This window comes from Phodopus roborovskii, unplaced genomic scaffold (assembly GCF_943737965.1).
Source record: "Phodopus roborovskii unplaced genomic scaffold, PHOROB, whole genome shotgun sequence".
Lineage (NCBI taxonomy): Eukaryota > Metazoa > Chordata > Mammalia > Rodentia > Cricetidae > Phodopus > Phodopus roborovskii.
Genome location: NW_026126413.1, coordinates 14912661 through 14939943, shown reverse-complemented (window position 1 = coordinate 14939943; position 27283 = coordinate 14912661). Strand labels below are relative to the sequence as shown.

The 27283-nt window shown below is 42.7% G+C and overlaps 1 protein-coding gene across 1 annotated transcript in view; it reads left to right on the top strand.

Moving 5' to 3' along the window:
* The window catches only part of Mast4 (microtubule associated serine/threonine kinase family member 4), a 555461-nt gene that overhangs the window by 468175 nt on the left and 60003 nt on the right, over positions 1 to 27283 (top strand). The window contains exons 7-9 of the mRNA XM_051182862.1: positions 14562 to 14631; positions 20464 to 20542; positions 26777 to 26934. Coding sequence (XP_051038819.1) covers positions 14562 to 14631; positions 20464 to 20542; positions 26777 to 26934 — 307 coding nt within the window. The remainder of the gene's footprint in view (positions 1 to 14561; positions 14632 to 20463; positions 20543 to 26776; positions 26935 to 27283) is intronic.

Here is a 27283-nt window from a genome sequence, read left to right as displayed (position 1 = left end):
GAAACTTGAATGCACACGGAAATCACCTGGGAAGCCTTAAAAATGACTGATGGTCACAGTCACCTCCTCCCCATTCTCACTTAATTGCTTTGCAGTGTGGCGTGGGCTTTGGGAGATCCCAGTGTCCCCAGGCTGTTTTAATTCGAAGCCAAGGTTAAGATCCCCATTCAAAGGCTAAGCTTCTGGAGGTCTAGGGTACCTAAAACCACCTGGAGTACTTGATAAAACAGGAGCTTCAGCCAGGTGAAGAATCACCTGGAATTTGGCCCCGAGGACCTCTCCAGCTGACCCCAGCCTTCATCCATCATCTTCTCCTCACTCTCCCTTGCCTAACTTAGTGTTCTACAACTGTGACATCCAACCACTTCACATTCCCCAGAGCATCCTGCTGGCATCCTTAGGAAAGTGGTAGATTACTCAGTCACCTTGTCCAGCCATTAACCATTTGAGAAGAAGTAACTTGGGCTCCTTCCCTAGACCTTATACCAGGTAACACTCATACAGATTTCTGAGTGGTTTTCTTGTGAGTTTGTAACAGGGTCTTACTATGTAGCTCTGGCCAGCCTGGAACTCACTGTGTAGACCAGGCTTCCAGCTGCCTGTCTCCCCCAATTTCTGGGAACAACAGCATGTGCCACCATGCCTGGCTTTTTATGTGTTTTTAAAGGGGCCATGAAAATATGAGGAGACAGTATGGATACATTTAGGACGTAATTTTCAAGCAGAGAAAGTCTTTCTAAACAGTGCTCAAAACCTAGTAGTCATAAAGGAAAAATGCATAAGGTTAATAAGGTTTCCTCCAGGGAAGTTATCACGAACACACGAAAGGACAATAGAAATGGGAATATAGCTTCATTGTATTGACAGAATTGCTTCAGAGTGGAAACAATGAGAAGCAGTAAGAATTTCAGTGGAATAAAAAATGAACCAGGAACTTTGTACTATAAAACAAACAAACAAACAAACAAAACAAAACAAAAAACACAGAAAAGGGCGCTGGAGAGATGACTCAGCAGTTAAGAGCACTGGATGCTCTTCCAGAGGACCTCGGTCCAATCCCCAGCACCCACATGTAGTTTAGAACCATCTGGAACTACAGTTCCAGGGACTTTAATGCCCTATTCTGACCTCTAGGCATGAGGCATACAAATAGTGCACAAACATACATGCAGGCAAAATACCCATACAAGTAAAGTAAAATAAAATAATAAAAAAGAAATACAAAAGGTCAGGACATTCAGAGGTGACTGACCTCACTCAGAACCACTTCAGCGGTGCAAAACGTATGATGCATATGTTCGTAACTTTAATTGTGGCAATCACAATACATTTGTGCAGCAAGACATTTACACCATAAATATAGTTTTATTATTATACCTCAGTAAATCTGAAAAACAAATATAAAGAGATTCTTATCAATGTGATTATGATCTACTGTTTGACAAAATCTGAAAATCATGTCATAACTGGCTAGCTCTGGGCAAGACTGCCCTATGCCCAGGAAGACTCTGAATCAGTACAGTGCTCGTGAAGAGAAATGGGGCTGTGGAGACCAAAGTGGGCAGCACACCTACCCATGAGCCAGTGTATCCGCCTCTAGGAACTTAGCTCTGGGATACAGTCACACAAACATTCAGCAGATACTCAGTAGATCATCAAAACATCAAAGTCAGTGCGGATACTCACTAACTGACTATGGTATGTGTCTGTTAGAATTGTCTCTGCTACTAAAAAATGGGGCTAAAGATTTAGACATGTCACAAGCGGTTACTGCTAGATTATCGAACAGCCATTAGTATAGAACCTCCAGAGGTTAGAAACACACAAAGCACATGGTATTCGCATGTGACTATTTCATGATGGCACATCTGTGTGCCTGGTGATCACCCTATGGAAAGCCTAGAAGAGAGCCCTAAGTGTCTGAATGAGAGGTGGGGCTGGGTGACTGGTTCAGGTGATTCTGGATTTCATTCCTAGAACCATAATCTAAAATAAATGAATAAATAATGGTTATCTTAGGGAATCAAAGAATAAGGGTCAGAGGTTGTGAAAGAGTTCTAAAAAATAATCTTTTTGTTTAGCTACTTGAATCATTTGCATTTTCTTTGCACTGGGCATGTAATTGCTTTCGTAGTATTAATTCAAACCTGTAAAAACTGTGCAGTCACTTTGGTGACCGCCCTGTCGCTTGCTCAGTTCCCTTCACCTCTGTGGCCCCTACCTTCCCATTTCTTTTCTTACCACGGCCCTCCAGGGCCCAGCTCGAAGGCCACACCTGTGAGGTGACCCAAGAGCTCCTTTCAGAATTCAGGGCTTTGCTCTTCTTGCTGTGAACGGAATCTATTGCGTTCCTTTCTGTCGTCCTTCCTGGCCAGTTCTGGGGTCAGTGGTTGCCACATTACCGCCCCAAAGACGGAAATGTGGCAGTTTTCTCTCTCACTGGCTTACCCCGCAGCCACACCTAACCTGATGTCCACAGTTACTGCTCATGTCTTTTTAATTTAAAAACCTTTCCATTAGCATGCATCCTTTATATGGTAAGTTTTCTAATGGTACTGTCACTCAGTTATATCATGTATTAAGACCACATTCATCACTCTCCATAGTCCTCTAACCCCCATACCAGGTCCCTTCCCTTTGCCAAATTGTTCCCTCCCATGTTCATGTCTCTTCACACATGTAATATATATCTCGCATATGTCATAAAACATGCAACATTTTCTTTGGAGTCCTACATATTTTGCTGAGCAGAATAATCACTGTTTCTATCCATTTTGTGTCAAATTATAGTTTTTCCTCTTTACGACTAAATAGAACTCCATAGTGTGTATAACCGTGTGTGTGTGTGTGTGTGTGTGTGTGTGTGTGTGTGTGTGTGTGCCACATGTGTGGAAGTGTTTATGGAGTCCAGGGGTCTTTGTATGCCCTGGGGATAGAGTCACAGGCAGTTTTGAGCTGTGTGATATAGGAACTGGACCTGGGCCCTCTACAAGAGTAGTAAGTGCTCTTAACCAATGAGCTATCTCTCTACTCCCAATGATATTTTCTCTGTCCACTCATCAGTTGGTGAACATGAGGGCTGATTCCCTATCTTGGCTACTGTAACTACTGTGACCATAAGCGAATGTGAGGGTATCTCCAGGATGTGCTGACTTAGACTCCTATGGCTATGTTCCGCATGGACGAGAGCTGGGCCATAGGTAGTTTTACGAGGAACCTCTACATTCTGATTTTCATAGTGGATGGAGTAATTTATGTTCACACCAGTAGCCTGTCATTGCCCCTCCTGGCCTCATCCTTGCCAACATTTGTTGTTTATTTTCTTAATGACACCCATTATGACTGAGCCAGATAGAATCCTGGTGTACTTTTCAATTTGCATTTCCATGATCGCTAAGGAGATTGAACACTTGTTCACATGTTTTATTGATCCAAGATGGACAATTCTTTGGTCTCTTCATTATTTTCAGCATGCAAAGCTCTGGCTTAAACCTTGTCTCCAGAGTTGCTAGCCCACTACCTCTGCCAGCATCACTTGAAGGGAACATAGGGAACCATTGCTCTTTGGCTCTCTGAATTTAGCAGTGTTCAGATTAAATTGATACCTGATAAAAGCTGTCAACTCATTTAGATTCCAAAATATGCGCCGTGTGTGTTCTTTCATTCATTCTAGTATGCCTTTTATTTTTATTTTGAGATCATGGTTATAGCATTTCCCCCCTTCCTTCCTCCCCACTCTCCTTTAGAACCTTCCGAATCATTCCCCCCCCCTGCCCCCTGCCAACTAATTGTTATTTCATATACACATTCCCAACTATAAGCTGCTCAGTTCCAGTAATGTTACTTGTATGTATGTTTTCCAGACTTCCCATTTCACACTGGACAACCAACTGGTCTGCTCTAGAATACCTCTACCACTCCTAGCTTTCCAGTCCCCTTGACCACACCCACATTGGCTTGTCCATTGGTGTTGTCCTTGTCCAGTTCATGTTTGGGCAGTCACACGGGTGACACATTATGGATGTAGCTTCTGATGCTCCCGAGAGAAGAGGCCTCAAAGCAAACCCCCTTCTCTGGCTTTAAAGACTGTCTCCTCTTCTGCAGCTCCCTGACTAGCTTCCATGGTACTAGAAGGCACCATGCAAGCTTCCAGAAGTCTTACCTGGCCATGCCGCCTATGGCCCACAACAAAGAGCAACACAGCACGATAACACTAAGCATGGAGTAGTGGCATGCACAAGGTGGTGGTAACCAGAAGCTCGCTAATTGGACTTAAGACCTGCTCAACAAGAGGGAGATGATGCCCTTGCCGGAAACTGAGCTAACTGCTCACTGCTAGTGGAGTCATGATTATTGGAGGGGAATCTATATCCAGTGTGTTTTAAAGGGTAGTCACAACTTCCCTTGCTCATTACATTGCAGAATACCTGAAAGGCTCAATATTTAATTACTACCTGTGAATTATAAGATAGTACTCTCAAAAGATTTGTATTTGTACATAAAGAGCTCTACCGCTGTGTATGTTTTGAAACCAACTCCCTGTACCACACTCATCAATTATTTTAAAGTTCTTTAGTAAAACCATCGTGGGCAAATAGTCACATGAACAGAACATAAGAGAATGTGAAGCTAGATGAGCCTGTTCCCGTGGGGCATATTTTTCACAAGAAGTAATTCAATTATCGGGTTAAGTGATCTTAGTTTTGCTTCTGATGGTCATTTCTGAAACCAAGCTGAATACATGATTTTAACTGTCTTAATAAATAAGTGTAACTTTTGATAACACAAGGCTATAGTAGTAGGCCATGAGAAATACGAATTGTGCGTTATTTTCAGTCAAGTCTTCCTCATGAATTGTTAGGTGCTGTTTATAATGAAAAGTTGTTTGACTAAAACAAAGTCAATAGTAAAAGTACAGACAACATTATGGTTAGTGAACATTTGTTCTCCCTATGTTTTGCTTTTTAAAATATTTAATGTCTTAACCAGGAACATATGAATTACACAGTTTACCTCATGTAGGGTAAATGACCTTGTTTTAGAGCAGTGGTTCTCAACCTTCCTAATGCTGTGACCCTTTAATACAGTTCCTCATAATGTAGCGAGCCCCCAAACATAATTTCTTTTGCTACTTCATAGCTGTAATTTTGCTAGTTATGAATCATAATATAAATATCTTATATACAGGATATCTGATATGTGATCCCCGCGGAAGAGTCTTTCTAACCCCCAAAGGGGTCATGAGCCATAGGTTGGGAAATACTGCTTTAGAGGAAGGAAGAAATTGTAGATACGTGTGGGTAAACATGGAAGAGAATTGCTATTGCGTATGTGTGGGGATGTATCCCATGCCCACAGCTTCGCTTTCTGTGGCTTCAGTTATCCATGGTGAACTTTATATATTTAATTTAAATATAAGCTTTAAACATTAAAACACATTCGATGGAAATCCCGTAGTAAACTGTAACTTCCTCACTGGCCCTTGGAGGAGTCTGATGAAATCACTGCCACTCTCCCATATCCTGCCTAAGACAGCAACATGTACATCAGGACCATTAGTCTCTTACTAGTGGTGTCCCTTGGCAGATGTCTGGAGCATCTCAGGGAATGTATTAAGTATCCTTTTCCTGAATAACGGTCCCAGTTTAGAGGAGCCAAAGAAAAGCTGGAAAGTGTTGTCTTTAAGTAGGAAGGCAAAAGTTCTCCAGTTAGTAAGCAGCAATGGAAAAGCCGTACGCGACAATAGCTGTGGCCGTGTTTATGTTAGTCATCTTTCTGCGACTGTAACAAAACACCTGGGAGAGTCCCTGTAGAGGAGGAAGCTTTCATCTGGTCTCCACAGGACAGAGATTTCAGTCCATGTTCCCTGGACTCATCACTAAGGGCCTGTGGGGAAGGCAACGTCTTGGCAGAGGTACATGGCAGTGAAAAGCTGCTCAGTCCACGAAGGAATGATGGGAGAGAGGGAGAGGAAAGGGAGGGGGAAGAAGGAAGGGAATGGGGATGTGAATGAGAGAAGGAGGCCAGCAATAGCATATTCCCCTCAGAGTCGTATCTCAAATGACCTACTGTTGCTTAAATAGGCCCCATGTCTGGATAGCCCAAGCCACAGCCTCGTCAACGAGTGAATCTGCTGATTAGTTCCAAGCCTTTATGTTCCAGTAATTTCTCAGTAGCGCCAGCAGCTTGGAACTAAGCCTTTAACACATGCATCTTCTTCAGGGATACTTCATTCATATCTCAACCATAACATTGGAAACCTCTCTGGTACCTAACATTTTAAACTACGTCATCCGATATGTATGAGTAGGAAAAAAGTAGCGTGTATAGTGTTTGTTCTATTTGTGGTTTCAGGAACCCGTTGGGAACTTGGAATCTTTGCTATCCAGGAACACTGCCCTATCTTATTAACCCAAGAGAGCCCCATGTGGGCACGTGGGATTGAAAGTGCAGACACGGCAAGGTACTATTTGTCTGTGTTGATAGGGAAGGCATTTCATGTCTAACTGCCCTGTTGAGAATACATAGAGGTCAGGGGGGGATGAATGTGTGAAAAGACATTGAGTTAATGCACCCAAGAGTAGGGAATTGGATTTCAGAGAAAAGTGGGCGAAGGAACAGAAACCCGGGTAGGTCCTGGTTAAGAGCTCAGAAGGGAGAGAGACCTGTAGAACATGACAACGTCTAAGGTGTGCTTCTCAAGCCCAGACACCTATTACAGTTTTCTTGTTCAAAGGGAGCGGAGCAAGGCCTGGACATCAGCATTTTTAAGGCTTCTCGGTTGGTGTTGGTATGCAGCCCACACTGAGAACCCGTCCTTGACTGGTGTAAGGAAACACAAAGGAAAAGTGTGAGCAACTTGTTGAAGGAGGAGGAGGCTCAGGCCTGGGGTTTTGCAGGGTTCCTGTGGTTTCTAAGAACTGACACTAAGAATTCCAACTTGTTAAAGTCCCAGCTCATTCGCTATTATTTATTATGAAGGAATAGGTTAGTGAAATTTCCAACCCAGACAATTATTATTAAAAAAAAAAAAAAAAAACCCTGACATTTTTCTTGCTGTGCTAGATAAGGTTCCTACCCACTGGATTCCACAGGAACATCCAGAACTTGTTAAATAGGACCCCGGCTTCGAGTTAGGATTCGTTCTTTAACTAAAAGGAGCTAAAAGGAAAAGGTTTATAAGAATCACCTTTACAGTGCATTAGGAAGTCGTGGGGATGCACAGCCTTTCATTAAAATGCCTCTGTTGTGACTGGAAGTTACTTAGCAGTAGAAGCAAACAGTCTAAGAACCAATTTCCTGATAACATCCCCCCCTCTTCTAGGATAAAAGGGAAGTTCTTTGTATCTAATTGTGTTAAGGAATTGAAATCCATTCCTGTCAGATAGGAAAAATAATAACATGTACGCATTGCTGTATTCTTTAACTCAGTTTTACCCAGATTCAGGGACTAATTAGTTATCTACGATTGATAGCACTAATCACAATCCGTGTAATTACATGGAAGTTAGGAATATCTGTTCCTCCCCTTCCGTGACCTTACAAACACAACTCAGGAACTTTAAACAACGGTGAAAGCAATCTCTTCTCCATTGCTGAGAAGATGAATTACCGTAGATGGGAAGAAAACATACAGCCCCAAATCAACTTTCTTCATCACTCTTACTGTTCACCAGTCTTCACTTGGGATCACCTTGAGATGTGACATCAATTCAGAGTAATAAGGGAGGGTCAACGAAAAGCTAAAACATTCTCAAGAACCCATCACAGCCCATCTCCAAGGGATTCATGTCAGTGCAACCACGTCTCAAACACAAGCTCCGGAGGAACGACTTCATGGAACAGGGATATAGACACCTGTGAGTCTCATGACACAGGAGTTGACGTCTTACTGGGTCTTTCTTCCACTCCCTGTATGTCTTCTACACTATAACCTCCTCACTCACTCCTTAGAAAGCGTTATGTATGTGATATTGTAAGTCTGTTATGAAACAGCATGTTTACTATAATTTACTATCATTTTTTTTTTTAAGTAATTTTGATGCACTTAAAGGCTTTAACTTAGGTAAATGTCTTCCTCAAATGAGTATATCTCCAGAATGTATTTTTTTCAAGATGATCTAGAATGGGTAGTATGCGTTATCTGCCTCTGCAGTAAGTTATTCATTACCATGTCTTGTTCACTCGCTGTTTGTTATCACAGGGAACTCAATGCACTGTGCACATTGAGAACTTTAATTGACTTTGAAAACTAAAGCAATGTGTTTCAAGTTTACTGTGTTAGGCACTAAGTTAAACACTGAGAATTCAAAGCATACCTTTTGTTCATCTGTGTATTTACCCAGAACTTATCATCATAGGCCCTTAGGACTGTAAATATATAAGAGGAAGACAGAGATGGAATAGAATATGCAAGTCATTGTACTCCCTTCAATAGACAGGACAACTGCAACTATTACCTGAATTTTCATCTTTACCCTATGAAACTTTTCTTCTCTACATATTTTTTCTGTCACCTGGTTTGAGTGTCTGAAAACAAATCAAAGACATTAAGCCATTAGGTATTAAGTAACCCTGAAGTGGAGAAAGGTTATTGGTACTCAAGTGTAATAAGAAAACTCTAGCAAAATTATTAATCATGTGACACTAATAGTACTGTTACCTTTAAGAACTGTTGTCAATAGTTGCATGCATATAAATATAAGTGCATTTAAATGCACTTCCAGTTATCTGAAGTTTTGCCTCTGTAAGTCAGTCAATAAGACAGAAATTGCCCAAACAAAGCAAAATAAGACAAGCAGTTTTCCTGTCCTGCAGTTGCTCTCAAATAAACACACGGAGGCTTATATTAATTATAAATGCTCAGCCAATAGCTCAGGCTTATTACTAACTAGCTCTTAGATTTTTTAAGTTAACTCACATTCCTTATTTATACTTTGTCATGTGTCAGTACCTTTATTAGCAGGGCACGTTTATCTCCTGCTCCCTCTGCATCTGGCTGGGTGACTCCTGACTCTACCCTTCTTCCTTCCAGCATTCTCCTAGTCTAGTTCTCCTGCCAACCTTATCCTGTTCAGCTATTGGCCAATGACATATTTTCACACAGTGTAAAGGAATATTCCATAGCAAACAAAACAAAACAAAACAATGCTACAAAAATATCAATGAGTTCATTTTGAGTTGGTCAGCTACTCCCAGGCATGGGGCCTGCCCTAACGTGTGTTAATATGTCCATTGGGGCTCCATTGGAGAGACGTGATTTTTTTTCTTTGCCAGCAAGTATTGGTTAGAGATGCTTCTTGATTAGTGGTGGTAGCTTCCATCGTCCACTTCCTGCCCTCAGTGCTGGGCCCCTGTCTGGTTTGAACCTGCGCAAGCCTTGTGCATGCTGCCACATGTGCATCAGTTACATCTGGAAGAAACTGTTTCCTTGGAGTCACCCATCACCTCTGGCTTTTAAAGCTCCCCTCTCCCCTTTCCTCTATAGATCTGTGAGCCTTGAGTGGAGGCTCTGGATGGAGCCATGCCATTGAGCGCTGATGCTCCAAAGTGCCTCAGTCACTGCACACCGTCCATGCAGTTCTCGTGATAGTTCCCATCTACTGCAAGAAGCAGCTTCTCTGGTGGTGATGGAGTGAGGCCCTGATCCACTGCCAAATGGGTGACGCGATAAACCATTCTTGATTTCTCCCTTCCCAGGTCTACTTAATCCCACTTTCAACCAACCATGTTGGTTTTCCTGTCGTACCTCCCCGAGATCTTGCAGTCCTGCACTCAAACTGTTAACCTTCCTTTGTCTATACTAACAGCGTCCTGACACATTTCCCTGCTCGTGGCCCAGCCTGCTTGCAGCCCATTGGCTACAGAAGAGCTAGAAACATCTCCATCTTGTCCCTTCCCTTCTGTGAAGGAGAGGAATGAATAAATGTTTCTTACCTGACTCAGTCAGGCAGTGGGCAGGGGCTCTGGCTATGTTGGGCTTAGGCAGAGAAAATCCACATTATAAGAAACCCTTCATACAGTGTAAATTACCTGCTCTTGACATGAACACCCAAGTAAATTGGTATCCTTTATTTGCTGCTCTGCAGTGAGCACCATACAGCTTTGCGAAAGACACCACCACTGTCAGCTAATCAAAGATTGTCCTTGGTTATTTAGGGCCTAAACAGCTGCCCAGGTTTAATTAATATTCCACAATCATCTGGAGAAGAGCCAATTTTGGAGACAGGTGTCTAAGTGACAGGAAGCACTCTGTCTTTCCTTCACACATCACCTGTTATGGTCCAGTGGGATCCACTCAAAAGTTTGCCGCTGACTTGAACTCTGATGTCACACGGCTTCTTCTGTTGGAGGTTCCTGTATAAATCTTGCAAGCATTCATCGTGCAAGGAGGCCCTAGATTTGCTTCTGTGCAGTCTGCTCTTTAGGTCGTGAAGCATGGTCATGTGTTGCTGAGGACCCTTGAAAGCATCCAGAAAACACCACACTGATTTGTTATGGTGTGAAACATCACAGCTCATTTAAGGGGGTCGACAAGTAATGAGAATGAGCATTCAAATGGGGGGCTTACTCTTTGATCCACCAGGAATTCCAAATGGCAGCGGTCATTAATTCTTGGATTCCCTCTGTTCTTACAGAAAATTGAGGCATCAGAAACTGTCATTTTGTGAACGGATAGCTATTAAAAGCACATTAATAACCTATAGTGGGTAAAGCATATGCCTTTTAAAAAGATTTGCAGCTTGCTTTTCTGTGGTGAAGACGCAGGACTTCTCCAGCCTAATTACAAAGCAATCAAACAATTTAATTAATCTGGAAATCACTTTCTTCACAATAACTGCCTCTAAAATGAGGCACCCTGTGTAGTGCCGTTAGGTAAAGCATGGCTCTGACAGACACACGGCTCGCCTCCTAGCCATGCTTCTGCCTTGTGGGGATCTTGGTGTTAATTATCCACCCAATGCCTGACCGCTGCTAAGGTTCACGTTATCAGGTCAGAGCATCAGCAGGAATACTGGCAATCTATAAAGTGTCCGAGCACTCCTACATCCAAGAACTCAGCAAATCCCCGGAGCAGCCGGATGTGAGTTACAGGCAAGTGCTGCACATATGGGCAGAGAATTAACTGGCACCGGTTTCTGCTCGAGAGTCTCTCAGGTATTGCTTTGCAGATGGGTGGATGAATGCAGAGAGCAGTGCTGTGAGGAGCGAAGGTCACGTGTAGGACTCCGGTTCCAGTCCGCCTTGCTCTCTCTTCACAGCCAGCGAGCTCCATGTGAGTGTTCAGTGGGGACGGCTTCATGGAAAGAACATAGATGGCATGAATTCTGACCCATCTACCCCAAATCCCCAGCACCGTGGATGCTGTCTAACAAAATAGTATTGCTCAATCTTGAGAGGCCAAAAACAACAAAAATAAAGTTCATTTTTATTTCAGATAAGAACAAAGCATTCCACGATTGAGTTCTATAACTCTAGTGTGCTGATCTTATCATTTCTCCCCAGGGAAAACTGAATTTTTGTTCAGTACATGACACAGACGTCTATTAGTCCTCACTCCTTCCTGTGTTAGTACCAGAGCCCCACCTACCTCTCCAGATTCTCTATTGGTGGGTTATTTTACCATGCCATCCCACCCATATACCCACAATGGCGACACCAGCCACTGTGTTCTCTCTCTCTCTCTCTTTTTTTTTTTTCCAGACTTGTTTCTGATGCATCGCCAGTCAGTCTTGGTTGGCCACAGAAATCCTTTCTCTTGACCCTGTATGCACTGGTCCAGCTCCATCTCCTTGGGTGCATCCAAGCATTTCTAGAGCCTCCCGCTACCTAATACCAATAAATGTAGTTCATGGGTCATTGGCTGTACCCCTCTTCAGCTAGAGAGCTTGTCTCTGGGACCACTTTAATGTTCACAGACTTTCTGACTGAGTTGCTTCTGACTCCCTGAAGTCTCCACCTCCCATCTTGCCCAAAGCTCACCGAACTGTCCTGCACTTGAGTACCTGTCCTTCTCCAAAACCTCATGGCGACGCCTTACAGAACTTTAGTACAGTCACAACAGAAACAGCATCCCAGTTCTTTCTACATCCCCCCCACACCCGCCGGCCCCAGCAAACCTTGCCAGTGTTGTAGAAACATGGACAGGCTGTGTGCACAGCTGTGGTCCCAAAGCATCACATCCCTTTCTGATGCTACTGTCATCTTAGTTTGTCGAAGTCCACTCTATGATGCTCACACGTTGACAGAAATGCATGACAACCCCACTTAGTGCAGTCTAGTTCTTAAGTGGCACATGACCGTTGTGACTGTTAGGCCTCGAGGGAGAAGGTGAAAGAACTTAGGGCCTGGGTTTACGGCAGTGAGACAGAGAGATGAAGCGAAGTTTCCGTCATACCTGGAAAGGCAGCCCCGGCTGTGCGGCCAAGCCTGGGCATGGTCAGTGGAAGCGTTAGTATGGGCAGCTTTGATTTCTGTCTGTCTTCAAGCTGAAAGGTCATCATGTGCTATAAAACGTGTTATAAAATGGTACCTGGCTTCGGGGGGGGGGTGCAGTCATTTTAAGTTCATTCCTCAGGACCCCCTCATCCCCATTTTGTAAAAACCATTGAATGGGCCTTTTTGATTTTGCTCACCACATTTGAAGCTCCAGCCTTACTGTTTTCTGCATAGTGAAGACAGGCTAGGGATTGGGCCAGATTCCCTTGGTCTTATTTTATTCTTGTGAATGAAGCAGAGAGAATTGTTGTCAGAATGTCTTGGCTTCAATTGTTTTTGTTACAACTAATAATTTACTGGTAGTTTGTTCTCCATGGTGTACAAGCAACATGAATATGTTCCCCAAACTTTAAAAAAAAAAAAAAAAAAAGGAAAGAAAAACAACCCCTTTACAATGATTCCCAGCATTAGATTATCCCCCTCAGGAAGCAAGGGCTTTTAGCCATCTTGAAATTATTGAGCTCCTTTACAGAATGCAGAGAGTGATGCGCAAGCTAAATTAGGAGTGGGGGAATATGTGCTGTTGAGAGAAATCAAAATAAGTTAATTTGCTGTGTGGATAAACAGACAAAAATGAATCCTGGATTACTGGACAGCAAAAGCAAAATCCCTTCCTCTGGGGGCCCTGGGAGCAGCAGATGCAAAGACATGATAGATTTCACTGTGGCGGGGACCCCTCCTTGCCCGGCTCGCTATAAAGAAACCGCTTCTCAGCACTTGCCCATTGAATGGCTTTGATTGCGCTGTCATAAAGTTAATAGCATCTGTTGAAGACAACACTATAAAATTTGCAACCTTAATTGAAAAAAATTTCAGTGGAGATGTAGCCAGTCTAAGAAGTCCTCAAGGTAACACTAAACTCTTCCTGGAGGTGTTCGGCTGCCCTTTTAGCACACTAATAACGAATTGTTTACCTTTCCGGCTGGGTGTGACTTAGAACTGGAAGTTGGCATTCCTTACAGCTGGCTCCAGTGGTCACTCTCGCTGAGGAGCCAGTGACAATGGCCTTGCTATTGGGGGCATGAAAGGCATCTCTCCCAATCTATTTTTCCACTTTTCAAGAGAGCAATAGAGCGACTTTGCAGCCTTTTCTCACCTCCTTACTGAAACCAGCTCCATTCCCAAGTGGTCCTCCACCAATGCTGTGCATCTAATTAAGTATGCAGGGGGAAGCAGCGTGGTGGTCTGGAGTGTCCTGAACTTGCCCTCGCCAGCTGCCTGCCAAGCTTTGTCAATGATCGGCAGCAGGTTGAGCGGGCTAATGGAGAAAGTAACAAGCCCCAGAGGTGCTGTCCTCCTTCCTGCGAGCTATCAGTGCTCTTCTCTGCCTGTGGAGGACTTGAGAGACACGCTGCCATCTCCTTGTGGCCACGGCTTTTAGCATCTGCCTGGTCAGTCACATTCCAGCTGCTTAGAGACACAGAGATGGTTGAAGAAAATATTGACAAAGGGTAATCCTGCCAGGTTCTTCCAGCCGGGCGAAGATAGAGCCGGGGACATTTTAGACATAGGTCCAGATGGCTAGATTCTCCCTCGTAGTTTATGACTTGTTTTGACACATTATCATTTAAATGTATACTTTGGAATCCAAGCCTTTATATTCAACATTTTTCCCCCATACTGAGGCTGTCTTCCCCCAAATAAAAAGCACCTCCAATGAAAACATGAGCTCACCATCCATCTAAGTGTTAGCATATGAAGGCACCATATAAAACGTGTATGTACTCATTTTCTACAGACCGAAATGCTTAGGTTATTACAGATCCCGGCGGGGGGCCGGGGGCCGGGGGCCGGGGGCCGGGGACAGTGCAGAGTGTTTGCATTTGTCTGTCTGGCCCACTTGGAAAGCTGTGCTGGCAATCAGTGCCCTCCAAACCTCCACCCTTACCCCCACTCCTGCCTCTCCTGCTTCCCAGATCCCTGCTCCAGGCAAGGCTAAAACATTATTAGAGGAAATGACATTTTGTAGAACTGTAAAGAAGCTGATTAGTGAGAAGATTCTGGATGTGGATAATGGCACAAAAGCAAAATGAGGTTGTTCATTTCTCCTTTTTTCTCCACAGGAAATAGCCCTCAAGACAGTCCAAGGAATTTCTCCCCCAGTGCCTCAGCCCATTTCTCTTTTGCACGGAGGTAAGGACTGCGCACGCGTGAGGCGATTAAGTGTTTCCCAGGGAACCCTGTGTCCGCTCTCTCCCCCTACATCCCTCCTTGCTTCTCTTCCAGGGTTCCCTCTGGGAAGATCCTTCTCATTCTCACATAAAGCCTTCTTAACCAAAGGGCCTTGTTAGCCTTGACAGTTGCTCTGACGTCTTCTGCCTTGTTGTCAGAGTCAGAGGGTGCCTCTCGGTCCTTTGCTGAGTGAACCCCAGAGAAGATGTGGAGGTGCTTCTCCGTGTTTTGTAGAGCATGCCTTGTGCACGGTTCAGCCTTGACAGCTTTTCCCTGACATTCTTGAGTAGTTGCTATACAGACTCTAGTTATCTATGTCCTGGGACAAGGTTTTGTTGTTACAGCATGTTGTATGCTTTGTAAAAATGAGGCTCTGATTACAAGGAATGACTTTGGGAGCATTAACCAGCAATTAAGTTAAATGACAGATCGGAGATAAAGCAATGCTTGGATCATCAGGATGTTTTTTGTGCTCTTGTCATTTGGGTGGGGGGACTTGAGAGACAGGGTTTCTTTGTGTTGTCCTGGCTGTCCTGGACTCTGGATCAGGCTGGCCTCCAACCCAGAGATCCACCTGCCTCTGCCTTCTGAGTGCTGGGATTAAAGGCATGCATCACCAAGCCCAGCACTCTTTTTTCTACTAACAGTGTAGGTAGAATTAGGCAGCACATGTTCAATAGCCATGCCTCTGCTCTTGGGGAACTGAGTTAAGAGGAAGTTCTTAGAAGTAGCTAAAACCCAGTCTTCCCAAGGCTGGTGCCCCTGCGGTGGCCTCAGCCAACTCTTCAGGATTCTGAATCAGTGTGTTTTTCTCAGACAGACATTCTGTCTTCGCTTCCCTTTCATGCCTCTCACATAGTGCCTTGCCTCCTCCACCCAGGAAAGACAGAATGCAAAATGCCCCTTCAGGTCTCCAGATAGTCAGCATAAATTTAATTTGTGCCCTGGATGTCCCATCTATCTGTAAGAATTTCTCAGGGACTTAATTATACCCTAAAGTGAATTCAAATAGTATTTACGTCATTGCAAATCATATATGTATATTTTTAAAAAATGTATTTGTTGTTCTGCACACTGGTCATCATGGGGTACATTTTGTATCCTGAAATCCTAGGAAAAAGATGTTCAGGACTCTGTATTACAATTAAGATTGCAGTAGCATTCGCACAGTTCTTTGTGATTAGGATTCTCCTCTGAGTCCCAATCCAAGAAGAAATGTTTATTCTTTCATTTTTAGTCATCTCCATCATATACTCAAGGCCTCTGTGAATCCCACTGTGGGGAGGGTACAAGAACGATTAAGATGCCCCTCTCAAGGAGCCTGCTGGGACCCACACCTGGGCCTTCTTTAAGATCCAACTTTATTATTTTTTTTAACTAAGATTTCAATTATTATACTATAAGAGAAATGCAAACGCTAACTGGCCCTAGGAAGTCTATCTGCCCAGTGACTGTTAATTCACGATGGTTTGCTGTTCCAAATGGGAAAGGAAGCTATGAAAGTCAATAAACATATGTCCTCTGTACTCTAAAATGGAGGCTGGGTGCATTCAATTACCCCGAGTAATAAGTAAATGCAAATCTCATTGCAGTGTGTATTAAACACGACAGAAGCCACAGTCTCTTAATCCTGCCAGATCTATAAAAATGAAGAGCATCTAATAATTAAGTGGGAGACTGAAGGACAGATGAATCTGGCTTCTGTGCTATTAAAAAAAATGCACAACCCCCCAAGCATGTTAATTTTTGACAAATACACCATAAACCGTGACAGGAGATTATCACTGGAGACCGCCAGTTCATGTTGCAGGAACTACCAGCTGGGGCTCCTTCCACACTCTTCAAAAAGTATTAATTTCGATTAGGACATGAGTGATCCTCGCCTTACACTTTTATTCAGGTAAATAGAACCGTGTGTTTGTTGGAGAATTCAGATCCGTGCTTTCTACCTAGCAGCTGCCAACTCCTGCTTTTAAAGATAGTTTTCACTCAGGAAATGTAGACCTTGTGCCTGGGGTCTCTACCGCCTCCTACTGGCCATGTGTCAAGTAATGCTGGTTTGAGGGTCTCACGTTCATTGTTTTATAATTTAGCCCAGGAGAGGAAATGTGGCCCTGTCTTTGAAATCATTCTTGGGTGAAGACACAAAGGTTAGGCTCACTAGTCCCCAGCCTTACTTGTTCAACATTCTTCCTGTTACACCCCTGGTAGCATAATAGTTCAATTACAAAGTATAAAGTGTGATGGCACACACTGTTACTTTAAAATAGAGATCCAAGAATAAGCCTATCAAGGCAGTTTTTAACATACTGAGTTTAATTAAAGAGAAAATTAATCATTACAATATTGTGTTTAGTAAGGAAATGTTACACATACATACTGGTTTTGCTCAAGACAGTATCTCCGTGTAGCCCTGATTGCCCTGGAACTCACTCTGTTGTAGACCAGGCTGGACTCAAACTCAGATAACCCCCTGCCTCTGCTTTCCCAGTGCTGGGATTAAAGGCCTGTGCCACCAACTACTGGTTTATATTTCAGATTGTTAATTATAGCATATGTGAAACCTAATCTGAAAATCCAAGATCCAAAATCTGAAACCCTTAAATTTAAATTTTAATGTCTGTTTCTGTCTGTCTCTGTCTCTGTGTGTGTGTACATATGCATATATGTGTTCATTCACGAGTGTACCACGGCATGTGTGCTTTCTAGGGATCATACTTAGGTGTTGGGTTTGCATGGCAAGCCCTTCTATTACTGAGACATCTCATTGCGTCTGAATCTGAAACTTACTGAGAACCATTGAAACGTTCTGAGTAGCAGTGGGATGCTCAGAAAAGCTTCAGATTTAGGAATAAGGATGTTCGCCAAATTTGGAAATACCTTAAAAGAAAAACAAAATAAAACAAAAATTCCAAACCTAAAATGCTTCTGGTCCAGAGAACCTTGGATGAAGGATTCTCAGTCCGTACAATCTAGGGCCTGTCTGGCTGTGGATTGCTTAATGTTTTCTGTTGAATGGTGAGATGGAGGTAATAATGTCATACCTTTGCCGAAAGCTGGGGCATTAACAAACTATTGCCTTTGCTTTTAGTGGCAGCCTAGTACCCTCAGGCAGGGTTTTCATTGGCTCCTAGTTCCCCAGTTGTTATTTGCCTGGATAAACTTCAGAATGTATTACAAGCAAATTACTAGAAGAGGTTTATCTCCTGACTTCAGGTTTGCAGGCCCTTGAACAGCTGCGGCTCACTAGGGTAACCTCCCATAAGTCTTACAAATCTTCCTGGAGCAGATTTTAGTTGGTGATTGGTGTCCTTTAATTTGACCCATTGTCTAGACTAGGGTATGTCCCAGGCGACTATAATTGTTAACCATATTAACCTGTTTTCTCTTCCTATATTTAAACACCAGGCTGGTATCAGGGCATAATGCCCTTTATTGTATACTTACTACCTGATGGAACTTTTTTTGTGAGTTGATTCTCCCTGCCCTCATCTACACCTATCTCTTGGTACCCTGATTTCATCAGATGTTTCCTCTCCTTTCACTCGATGCAACTTTGAGATCTCCAGCCACAAAGAAAAGCTTCATCTCCAAAGAGCCTTGTTGATTTGGGAAGATGAGGATGCTGTCTTTGGGTGTTGCTTTATCGGAAGCTGCTGAACAGAAAAGACAGCACTGTTAGTCAGTTCCAAATTGTGCCTGTGTAACAGCTTCCTTGGAAAGGGGACACTTTCTCCCCTCAGTAATGCACATAGCATATATAGTAACTCCTGATGTGCGGTTGTCATGGTAATGAAAATGCAATGGTCCTTTTGCTCCATTTGAGCAAACAGACACAGGCAACTTGGGGAACTTTATGAGACATGAATTATTTCTGGTCCATGGCTGTACCAAGAACTGAGCATATTCTTGTTTAAACATCTTCCTAGTGCTGTGTTTTCTGGACTAAGCAAATGTAATTTATGCTTCAGAACTAATAAGAATATGTCTCCTCTTGGAACTGCTCATCCATCTGAAATATGACTGTGGATACCTGAGGGAAAGGGGAGTTAATGAATCACAAAACAAAATCATGGGGGGGGGGAACTCTGTCCCTCACTCTTTCCAGAGATGAGTTTCTGAGAACTGCTATTAAATGGACTGCATACTTATTTTTAAATTAATATCCTTTTCTAAATTAAAAGAGGTTAAAATATAAAATTTAGGCCTTGGTTTTTAAACAGGTAGCTGAATATTAGATCTGCCTGTGTTCCATTTACCTGGTGGTTGGACTTTTTACGTGTATACTATAAATTATGTTCCTCAGGAATATTCAACATTTTCATTTGTGTAGACGTGTTCGTAAACAAAAATTCCTTTTCCCTGGTATATTTATAAACATCTCATTGTGCTTCTTCTTCTCCTTTTTTCAAATACTTGATTCAATTGTACTCCAATCATGGCCACAGAAATGACAGGTAAATGTCACTGAAACCTTGGTATTGTAGTCACTCTGTGATGTGCTCACTTGACCTCCATCTTGTTTCTGTGGACCATTTGCATTTCCTGGGAGGTAGCATCAATGGTAGCCTATAAGATCTTCCTTTGACTCTCGGGCTACAATGGCAGTTTTCCATATCAGCATCTAATTGAGGTTTCTCAAACTCAAGTATGATGCTATGGAATTCTCTGACTTCAACTTCCTGTGACTGTGTCTATGTTAAACTTTGTCCACTGTTGTCCCTCGCTTGGTAAATTAACAGCATTGTGAATAACAGAACGCCCCTACATGATCCTGTGTCTAAGAATATAGTAGTGCTGCTTTTAAATCAAATGTGTTCCCTGTTTTGACCCTTGGAGAATTTGCCTGTATTTGTTTTCCTGATAGTCAATGATGTGGTGTGATCTCATTTGAAATTTTGAATAAAGTTCTAGAATAACAGAAATCCTTGAACATTTGCTCTGCGGCAGCCCCTTTACCCTACCAGCAATAATATTGCCACTAATAACCACTGTATCCATTGAATTTAGACCCCTGTAGTGACCCTGACTCAGAAAGCCACCTTGTAGTCACCATCTGAGGATGACAGCCTTTCTCTTTAAGGAGCCTGACAGTTTGTCTGTAACTGGAGTAGACTTGACTCTTAGCATTGGTTTCCACGGTTGAGTAGAGAAACTTTCCTCCAGCAGTTCAGGTGACTTGCCAGAGTCTGCTGGCTGCTCACTCTACAGGTGGCCTTTGCTCCAGCACTTCATGAAGCCAGATCACTTTCCAAAACCCGAGCTTCAAGCTTTCTGGCTGTAGAGTTAATTGCCACTTAAAAGTATAAAGTAACCAGGAGCCCAGTACTCCCTCTGCCCTGTTTTGTTTGATTAGGAATAGGAAGTGGAAAGCCTGTTGGAGGCCCCAAGCCTGCCCCAGGGTCTTGCACTGATGGAATCCCGGCCCTTGTGGAGACCATTGGCCAGTTCTCAGTTCCCTCATAGGACACTTTCCCATTTCTGCTTGCATTGCTTTGAATGTGCTGAGGCTGACCATTGTAATTATCCCTGGTATTCATTTTGTCAAAGTGTATTAGCGAGAGATCAATACTATGGATCCACCCATTCACTTCCTACTTGTTTGGGTGTATTGATTCCATTTAAATAAAAGGCAACCTGCTGTATAATGTTTGTTTACCCTAACCCTCGTCCTCATAGACTATGTCTATGTCATCTGTTTGATTAAAGATACCCTGGTTCCCTGGGGTTCCCTGGGGTTCCCTGGCATCAGCACTCCACAGCTGGCCTAACTGAACTCTCTTTGTCCTGCAGGACAGACGGGCGTCGCTGGTCTCTGGCTTCTCTCCCCTCCTCAGGCTATGGGACAAATACACCCAGCTCCACGGTGTCTGTAAGTGCCTGCTTTTCTCATTTCATCCCACAAGTCACAGAGCTGCTGTGTAATCCGTGTTTTCTCTGGGTGTTTCCCAGGGGGAAGGTAAAGATAGATTCCACATGTCTACCTCTCTGGATAAAATGTGTCGAATGAGGGGCTAACAAATGTAAAAAGGGCACACTTGCTGAAAGCTTCCAAACTATGGAGTTAAATTGTCCAAGGAGGAGAACGAGAGTCTCCATTTCGAGGCCATGCGGTATAGTTAGGGGCAAACAGCACGGTCTTGTTTTACTGCTATCACTCTATGCCAGGTGTGGTCATGATGAAGATGCCCTTAAACTTCGGTGGGCTTGATCTTGCCTGGTTGAGATGGAAGCTTGTTTTGTTTTCTCCCTCTTTCACAGGATGCCCCCCTCTCCCCCCCCCCACCTCCACACACCAAGTCGTAAATTTGTCAGTGCCCTAGCAACTCTTAAAAAGGGCAGGTAAAGAACTTAGTAAATACCCTGGAAAAGGATAGAGACGTAGGAAATCCTTGCCTGAAACAGTAACATTTCAAACCCAGGCCTGGCAATTACCAGCTCCTGTTCAGGAGATTAGATACAAGCTTTTCCGACCTAAGTTAGAGAGTGTCTGTAACCACAGGGCTTTGGGAACCAGGTGGTCATTTAGAAAGGCCCAGGAGGTCACACCATATTCAATGAATGCCTAATGAGGTGTTCTGAATATCCTGTATCCACCAGCTCAAACCAGGGACCTGCAACTACAGGCCTTTTCTGATTCTCATTATGTCAAAATCCCTGTTTTTTATTTTATTTTATTATTATTATTATTATTTGTATAGGAATGCCCACCCCAGCCAATGATTAATGCTCAAAGTATAAGAAACTAAAAACTCCATAGTTAACGAACGAGCACCCCTCTCCCACTGCCTTCTATTTGTGTTTCCAGAAGCCCAAGTATAATGTGGGATTTCTGGGGCCCCTATAAAACCAAACTGTTACCATGTGTTAGGCTTGCCTTAGGTCTCCTTATAGTAGTGCACTGTGATAGGTAATTAATTTTGTTGTCTTTCCTCTTGCTTTGTTGTGTTAGGTGAGTTTCCTGTCCATTTGGGTCATTTTTTTTTTCTTTTTTAGCACACCCCTAACAGTTCTGAGTAGGTCCCTCTGCTGCACACCAGCTTCTTATCACTGAGATCCTGGATGTTATCAGTGGATAAAATTGTTACTAAGTATCAGTGAGGTGGCAGCAGCCATCACTGGTTATTTCAGATGTGAAAATGTGGTACCGCACTGCAAAAATGAATGACAAAAACTGACTCCACATAGAGTAAATTTAAGATCTTTAAGTGCCATCCCTCCCAAGGCCCTTGGGTGCCTTTACTTAGAACCAGGCCACGAGTAAACAGAATGCTGACTCTTTGCCCTATCGCTTTCTTACCCACATGCTCTTTTAATTTTAGCTTTTTTTAAAATTATAATCACGTAATAATAAAAGCTAAAATTCATGGGTTTTGACTGTAGGTTCCTTTATTCTCAACTTTATCGCCTTGCATCTCCTTCAGTCAGTGTTAATGACAGTTCTGGTGACAAATCTCTCTTTTGCCTGAAAAAAAGGAGTGTACAAGATGCACCTTCTTTTTCTAATAACCGCATATCATTTTCTGAAAGCAAATAAGGGGGGAGAGTACATCGGATCAGACCATTGGATCTAAACAATCTTTTAAAATTATGTTCTTATAAGTGTTATAAAATGGGTACTAGTCGAGCTCCCTAAAGCATCTGGGCTCATTGCATGCTGGCAATATATTCTGTGATATTGCTGCTGGGTTTATTCCCCTCCACATTTTATGGATCGGAAATCTAAAGGAGAGGATATTAATTGAGGGCCTGTTTACCCATCCCTTTATTTTGTCCATACAAATACAGAAGGTGGTGTGAACCCTAATGTCATGGTTCCTTTTTAGGCCATTGTGAGTGGCATTTCTTTAGCTTTGTGGGTGATCTACATAAAGGCTAATGTCTCTAAAGTTTACATGTCTAAAGGAAACCCTGAGACCATACACACACACACACACACACACACACACACACACACACACACACAGCATTTCTAATAGCTTTTCTCTTATGCATTTATGATTTATGTATTGATAGAGGTGGAAGGCAATTATCTAGGCCTCAAATTCCCATTTCATCCCTTCCAAATGAAATTTTAGTTTCCATAATTTCTCTTTTTGCCAAAAGCAAGGACTATTGGTTCTGGACTGTGTGCGATGTTTCACGGGCCAGCCAGCTTTTCTCTTCACTCATCTCTAGAATGGACAGCGGAAAGCTACAGGCTTCTGTTTAGGTTTCTTTCCTTATCCTTCAAATGTCTGCACAGTTGTGTCAGTTGGCAACCTGAGAGTTTCTGCTGTCTTACCCATAACCTGAATCACGGGTACAATTCTCATTAACTATTAATCATTTAGCCAATCAAAAATGTACCTTCTTAAAATGAAAAAATATATAGGTTATATACAGATAAAACTAGAAGCTTTTTCAAGCCCAGTTTAAAAGTTCACAAATAATTGTGTTGTTAGCTGAACTCCAGACCCGCTTCTGCTGAAATGTAAATGTTATTTTATCTTTTGGCTATTACAGAGACTTTAAAATTGCCACGTGTTAAAAATGCTGTGTTCCAGCTGAGTGTTGGTGGTACACGCCTTTATAATCCCAGCACTAGGGAGGCAGAAGCAGGTGGATTTCTGTGAGTTCCAGGCCAGTCTGGTCTACAGATCCAGTTCTAGGATAGGCTACAAAGCTACAAAGAGAAACCCTGTCTCAAAAACAACAACAACAACCAAGTTATGTTCCGAAATTGGACAGATTTTGTCATATATAGTCTGTCCTCCCAGAGAACATTTAGTATTGTCAGTCTTTAGTGTGAAACTTTGCAGTGAAAATTAATTTGTGGAACTTCTGTAAGATAATAATCACATCGTAATTTTTAATTTTGAAATGAGCAGATTGGAATTGCAGTAGCGGGGAGCTGTCTCTCATATACGTCTCACCAGATATTAGTTTCCACTGAGGGAGAGAATGGAAATAAGAATTTAAATACCCATAAATATGAGGTATGACAGTTAAATCATATTGTGTTTAACAAGTAGAAATTTATGCATGCATAGAAGGACTATACTTTGCAAAGTGGTTATCTTGAGAGATGAGGCGTTTGATTGATATAATTATTTAGAAAATGTATTTGAAGTCTAATTGCTTGGAGAAGTAGCAGCAATTTTTAGTGAAAACCTTCATTCTTTGAGAGGGGATTTGACTTATGTGTAGCCAAAAGTCCTACAAACTAGTTAGGCAATGTAATGCACTAGCCCCACACTTGGAGAAATAGGAATTAATGAGACCAAGTATATTGGAAAACTCGCAAACTGTCTTAAATTCTTCTACGAGTTCTGACCCAAGAAAGCTGTGCTCAACAGAGGCATCTTTTCAGTGAGCACATTGAGAGCCAGATGTGGTAGGGTACACTTGTAGTTCCAGCTGCTTCTGAGGCTAAGGCAGGAAGAACACACACACACACACACACACACACACACACACACACACACACAGAGGGGGGAGAGGGAGAGAGAAAAAGAGAGGAGAGAGAGCTGAGGCTGTGGGGGGATGGCACTTGTTTTTGATGATCCCACTTGGACCCCGGCAACTCGATCTCTGAGATGCTCACACTGGGTGAGACTGCCGTTGAACTTCCTATTGTCCAACAGGCCATACACGGGGTACACGGGGCACGTTTTGAGTCAGCCCTGGCTGCTTCTCTGTTTGTACCCAGGTGCGCTCTGCTCAACTGAGGGTCATTTGTGTTCTGTCCATCTCCATTCACTCCTTGGTGGTTTCCTCTCTAAGTTGAGGCTCTTGCTAGAGATGCTTTTAGCTGTCTTGTTTCTCTGGTACCAGGATGACAGGACTCGACAACCACATCATTCAGTTCATAACATTCCCAAGTCTTCAATATAGGTGTATCGCTCATGCCATTCTCCAGCAATGCATGTGCTGAGATCACAGAAATCATCTTGGATTGCATCGAGGCCAAGTGTTTGTTGTATGGCCACTGGCCTATTGAAAAGTAGAGTTTATTATGTTTTATAAGTAAAATGTTAAATATACCATCAAAGCCCTTTCTTCGTCCAACGACCCTTCTCTGAGGTTTTTGGTATTAGTCCCATGCAAGTATGATCCCTGATGAGGTGTGAGAAACCCTGAGTCTGCTGTGGTTGAAAATTAGCTTTCACTTAGAGAGAGAGAGAGAGTATGATTACTGCCTTGTATATAATAGCCATCAGCCATAGAACCCGCAAGTCATAATCCAGCATATCAGTATTTCCATATCAACCTGAATCAACATTCACACTAAGTGAGTGAGTGGAGTACTCTACCTAATTCTCTCTCAGCTCAGAGGATACTTCACTACCCAAAGTGATTGCTGCAAACCTGTATATAAGTGGGTTTGTAGACAGAAGTAAGTGTGGACACGGATTTACCTAAGAAGATACAGATAAGGTTGTTTTTTTGGTGTGTGTGTGTGTGTGTGTGTGTGTGTGTGTGTGTGTGTGTTCACACCCATTCTGTTTGTTTTTAGTTCTCTCTCTCTCCATCTCAGTCTCTCTTGGATGTGTATACATTCTGTTTTTAGTTTTCTCTGTTTCTGTCTCTCTCTCTGTATCTCTCTCTGTCTATCTGTGTCTCATGTGTGGTGTGTGTGTGTGTGTGTATGTATGTATGTATGTATGTATGTTGGGTTTGGGCTTTCCGTGCTGAGGACCAGGCCTGGGGCCTGGGGGCCTGGTGCGTGTGAAGAAAGTATTCTACCACTGAGCGGTGACTCAGCCCACTGTGTAAATATCTCCCATTTTTCTATTTGTTGGTTTCCTTATCTTTGCCTTTACCACTCCTGCCTCTCTCCTGCTTGATGTTTATGATTCTTTCCCAGATTTTCTGAATTGATTTAGTTCAGGTGTTTCATTTCCTCTCCTCATAGTGGAAGTATTTTAGGTGTGCCTGTTTACCCCGAATATAGCTTTGATTTATCTCGTAATTCTTTCTAGTGTTCTCATTTTTATGGTTTATAAAATAATCTCATTACATTATAAAAAAAAATCCCTGATGTACTTAGCAAAGCATTTTATACTTTCAAGGTGCAGGGACATTTTCAGCTCTGGTCATTAATTCCCAGTACCATTGCACTACAGTGCTCCAATATTTACAAAGGGCATCCTCTCGTAAGGATGGTGTTTTATTTTTGTTTTATTTGTTTATTTATTTTTGCTTTTTAAGCTCTGCTCGAAATGACATTTTTTTTCAAATGACTAGTATCGTTCCAACGATGTGTTCATTGTAGCTGCATTTCCATGTATCCAAAAACCCTTTTACTAGCATTGATTTACTGAGCTCACCACTCCCTAAAACCCGAAGCCAATAGTTCCTTGGTTGCACGGTTCCCAAAGTTAGGTTGTTAAAAATCACCTGGGTTTAGCTGCTTGCCTTCTCCATCACACTCCAGGTAGATGCTGAAGGATGGTTTGTTAGGACTAAATCTACAACAAGGGGAGGTAAAGCCTCAGGACAACCGAGCCTGTTGAGCAGAGAAGGAACATTCGCCCCCCCCCCCCGCCCATACCCACACCTCCAAATTAAGAAAAGGAAAGGAAAGACTCCAGATCCAAATAAAGAAGTGGTATCACTCAAACAAAACAAAACAAAACAAAACAAAACAAAACAACACCAAAAAAAAAAAAAAAACATCCACGTCTCTGTCCTTCCTTTGTGCTCATAGCATGCAGAGGTGGCATTTGCATCAAAGAACAGCATGCATTTATGGACGTGGTTTCAGTACCTTATTTATGATCTCACAGCATATAATCAAGTTATTTACTTACAAGTCAGACGGTTTGCTGGGAACAGCAGCAGGAATCCCTTCAGCATGAGCTAATTTGCCTTTGTCCTTGGGCTTTTTCCTGGTTTTTGTTTTACCCAGAAAGGAAACTGTCTTTGAGAAGCTTCAGGCAAATGGGGGGCATTTTGAAGGTGTGGTGAACTCCCAGAGAGAAGTCATTTCGTGCATTCAGGCTATAGTTGCTGTCACGGAACCAACATCAAATGGTGGCATTGCCCAACATTGGTGCCCTGATTCAACAGCAGGACTTTTGTCCTGAGAGTAGCCTCCTGACTTTACTTTGATTTCTTTCAGTCGTCCTGTTCCTCCCAGGAGAAGCTGCACCAGTTACCATACCAGCCAACACCAGATGAGTTACACTTCTTGTCCAAACATTTTTGTACCACCGAAAGCATCGCCACTGAGAACCGATGCAGGAACACACCCATGCGTCCCCGTTCCCGAAGTCTCAGGTGTGTAGACCTGACCCGAGCTGGTATTGGCTTGAACTGTTTGTTTTCAACCGTTTCTCTGCTTTGTATATGTGCTTACTGGTTTGCGAATTGTCACAAATGCAAGTGTGACATTCCATCTATAGATGACATTGTTAATTGCCGTAGAAAGGCATTATGTATTTTAAGTTTTCACAATACACTAATTGCTACAAAAGCCTTACGGACTATCTATAAGAAGTCTAGCCATGGAAAGTTCAAGGTCAACTAATGATGGTACAAAGAACAGTTCATATTATCATACGAAGTGGGAGAAGTTTGTTGAAAAGAGAGGAGAGAATAAATAGAAAGGTATTTTCCCCATATCCTA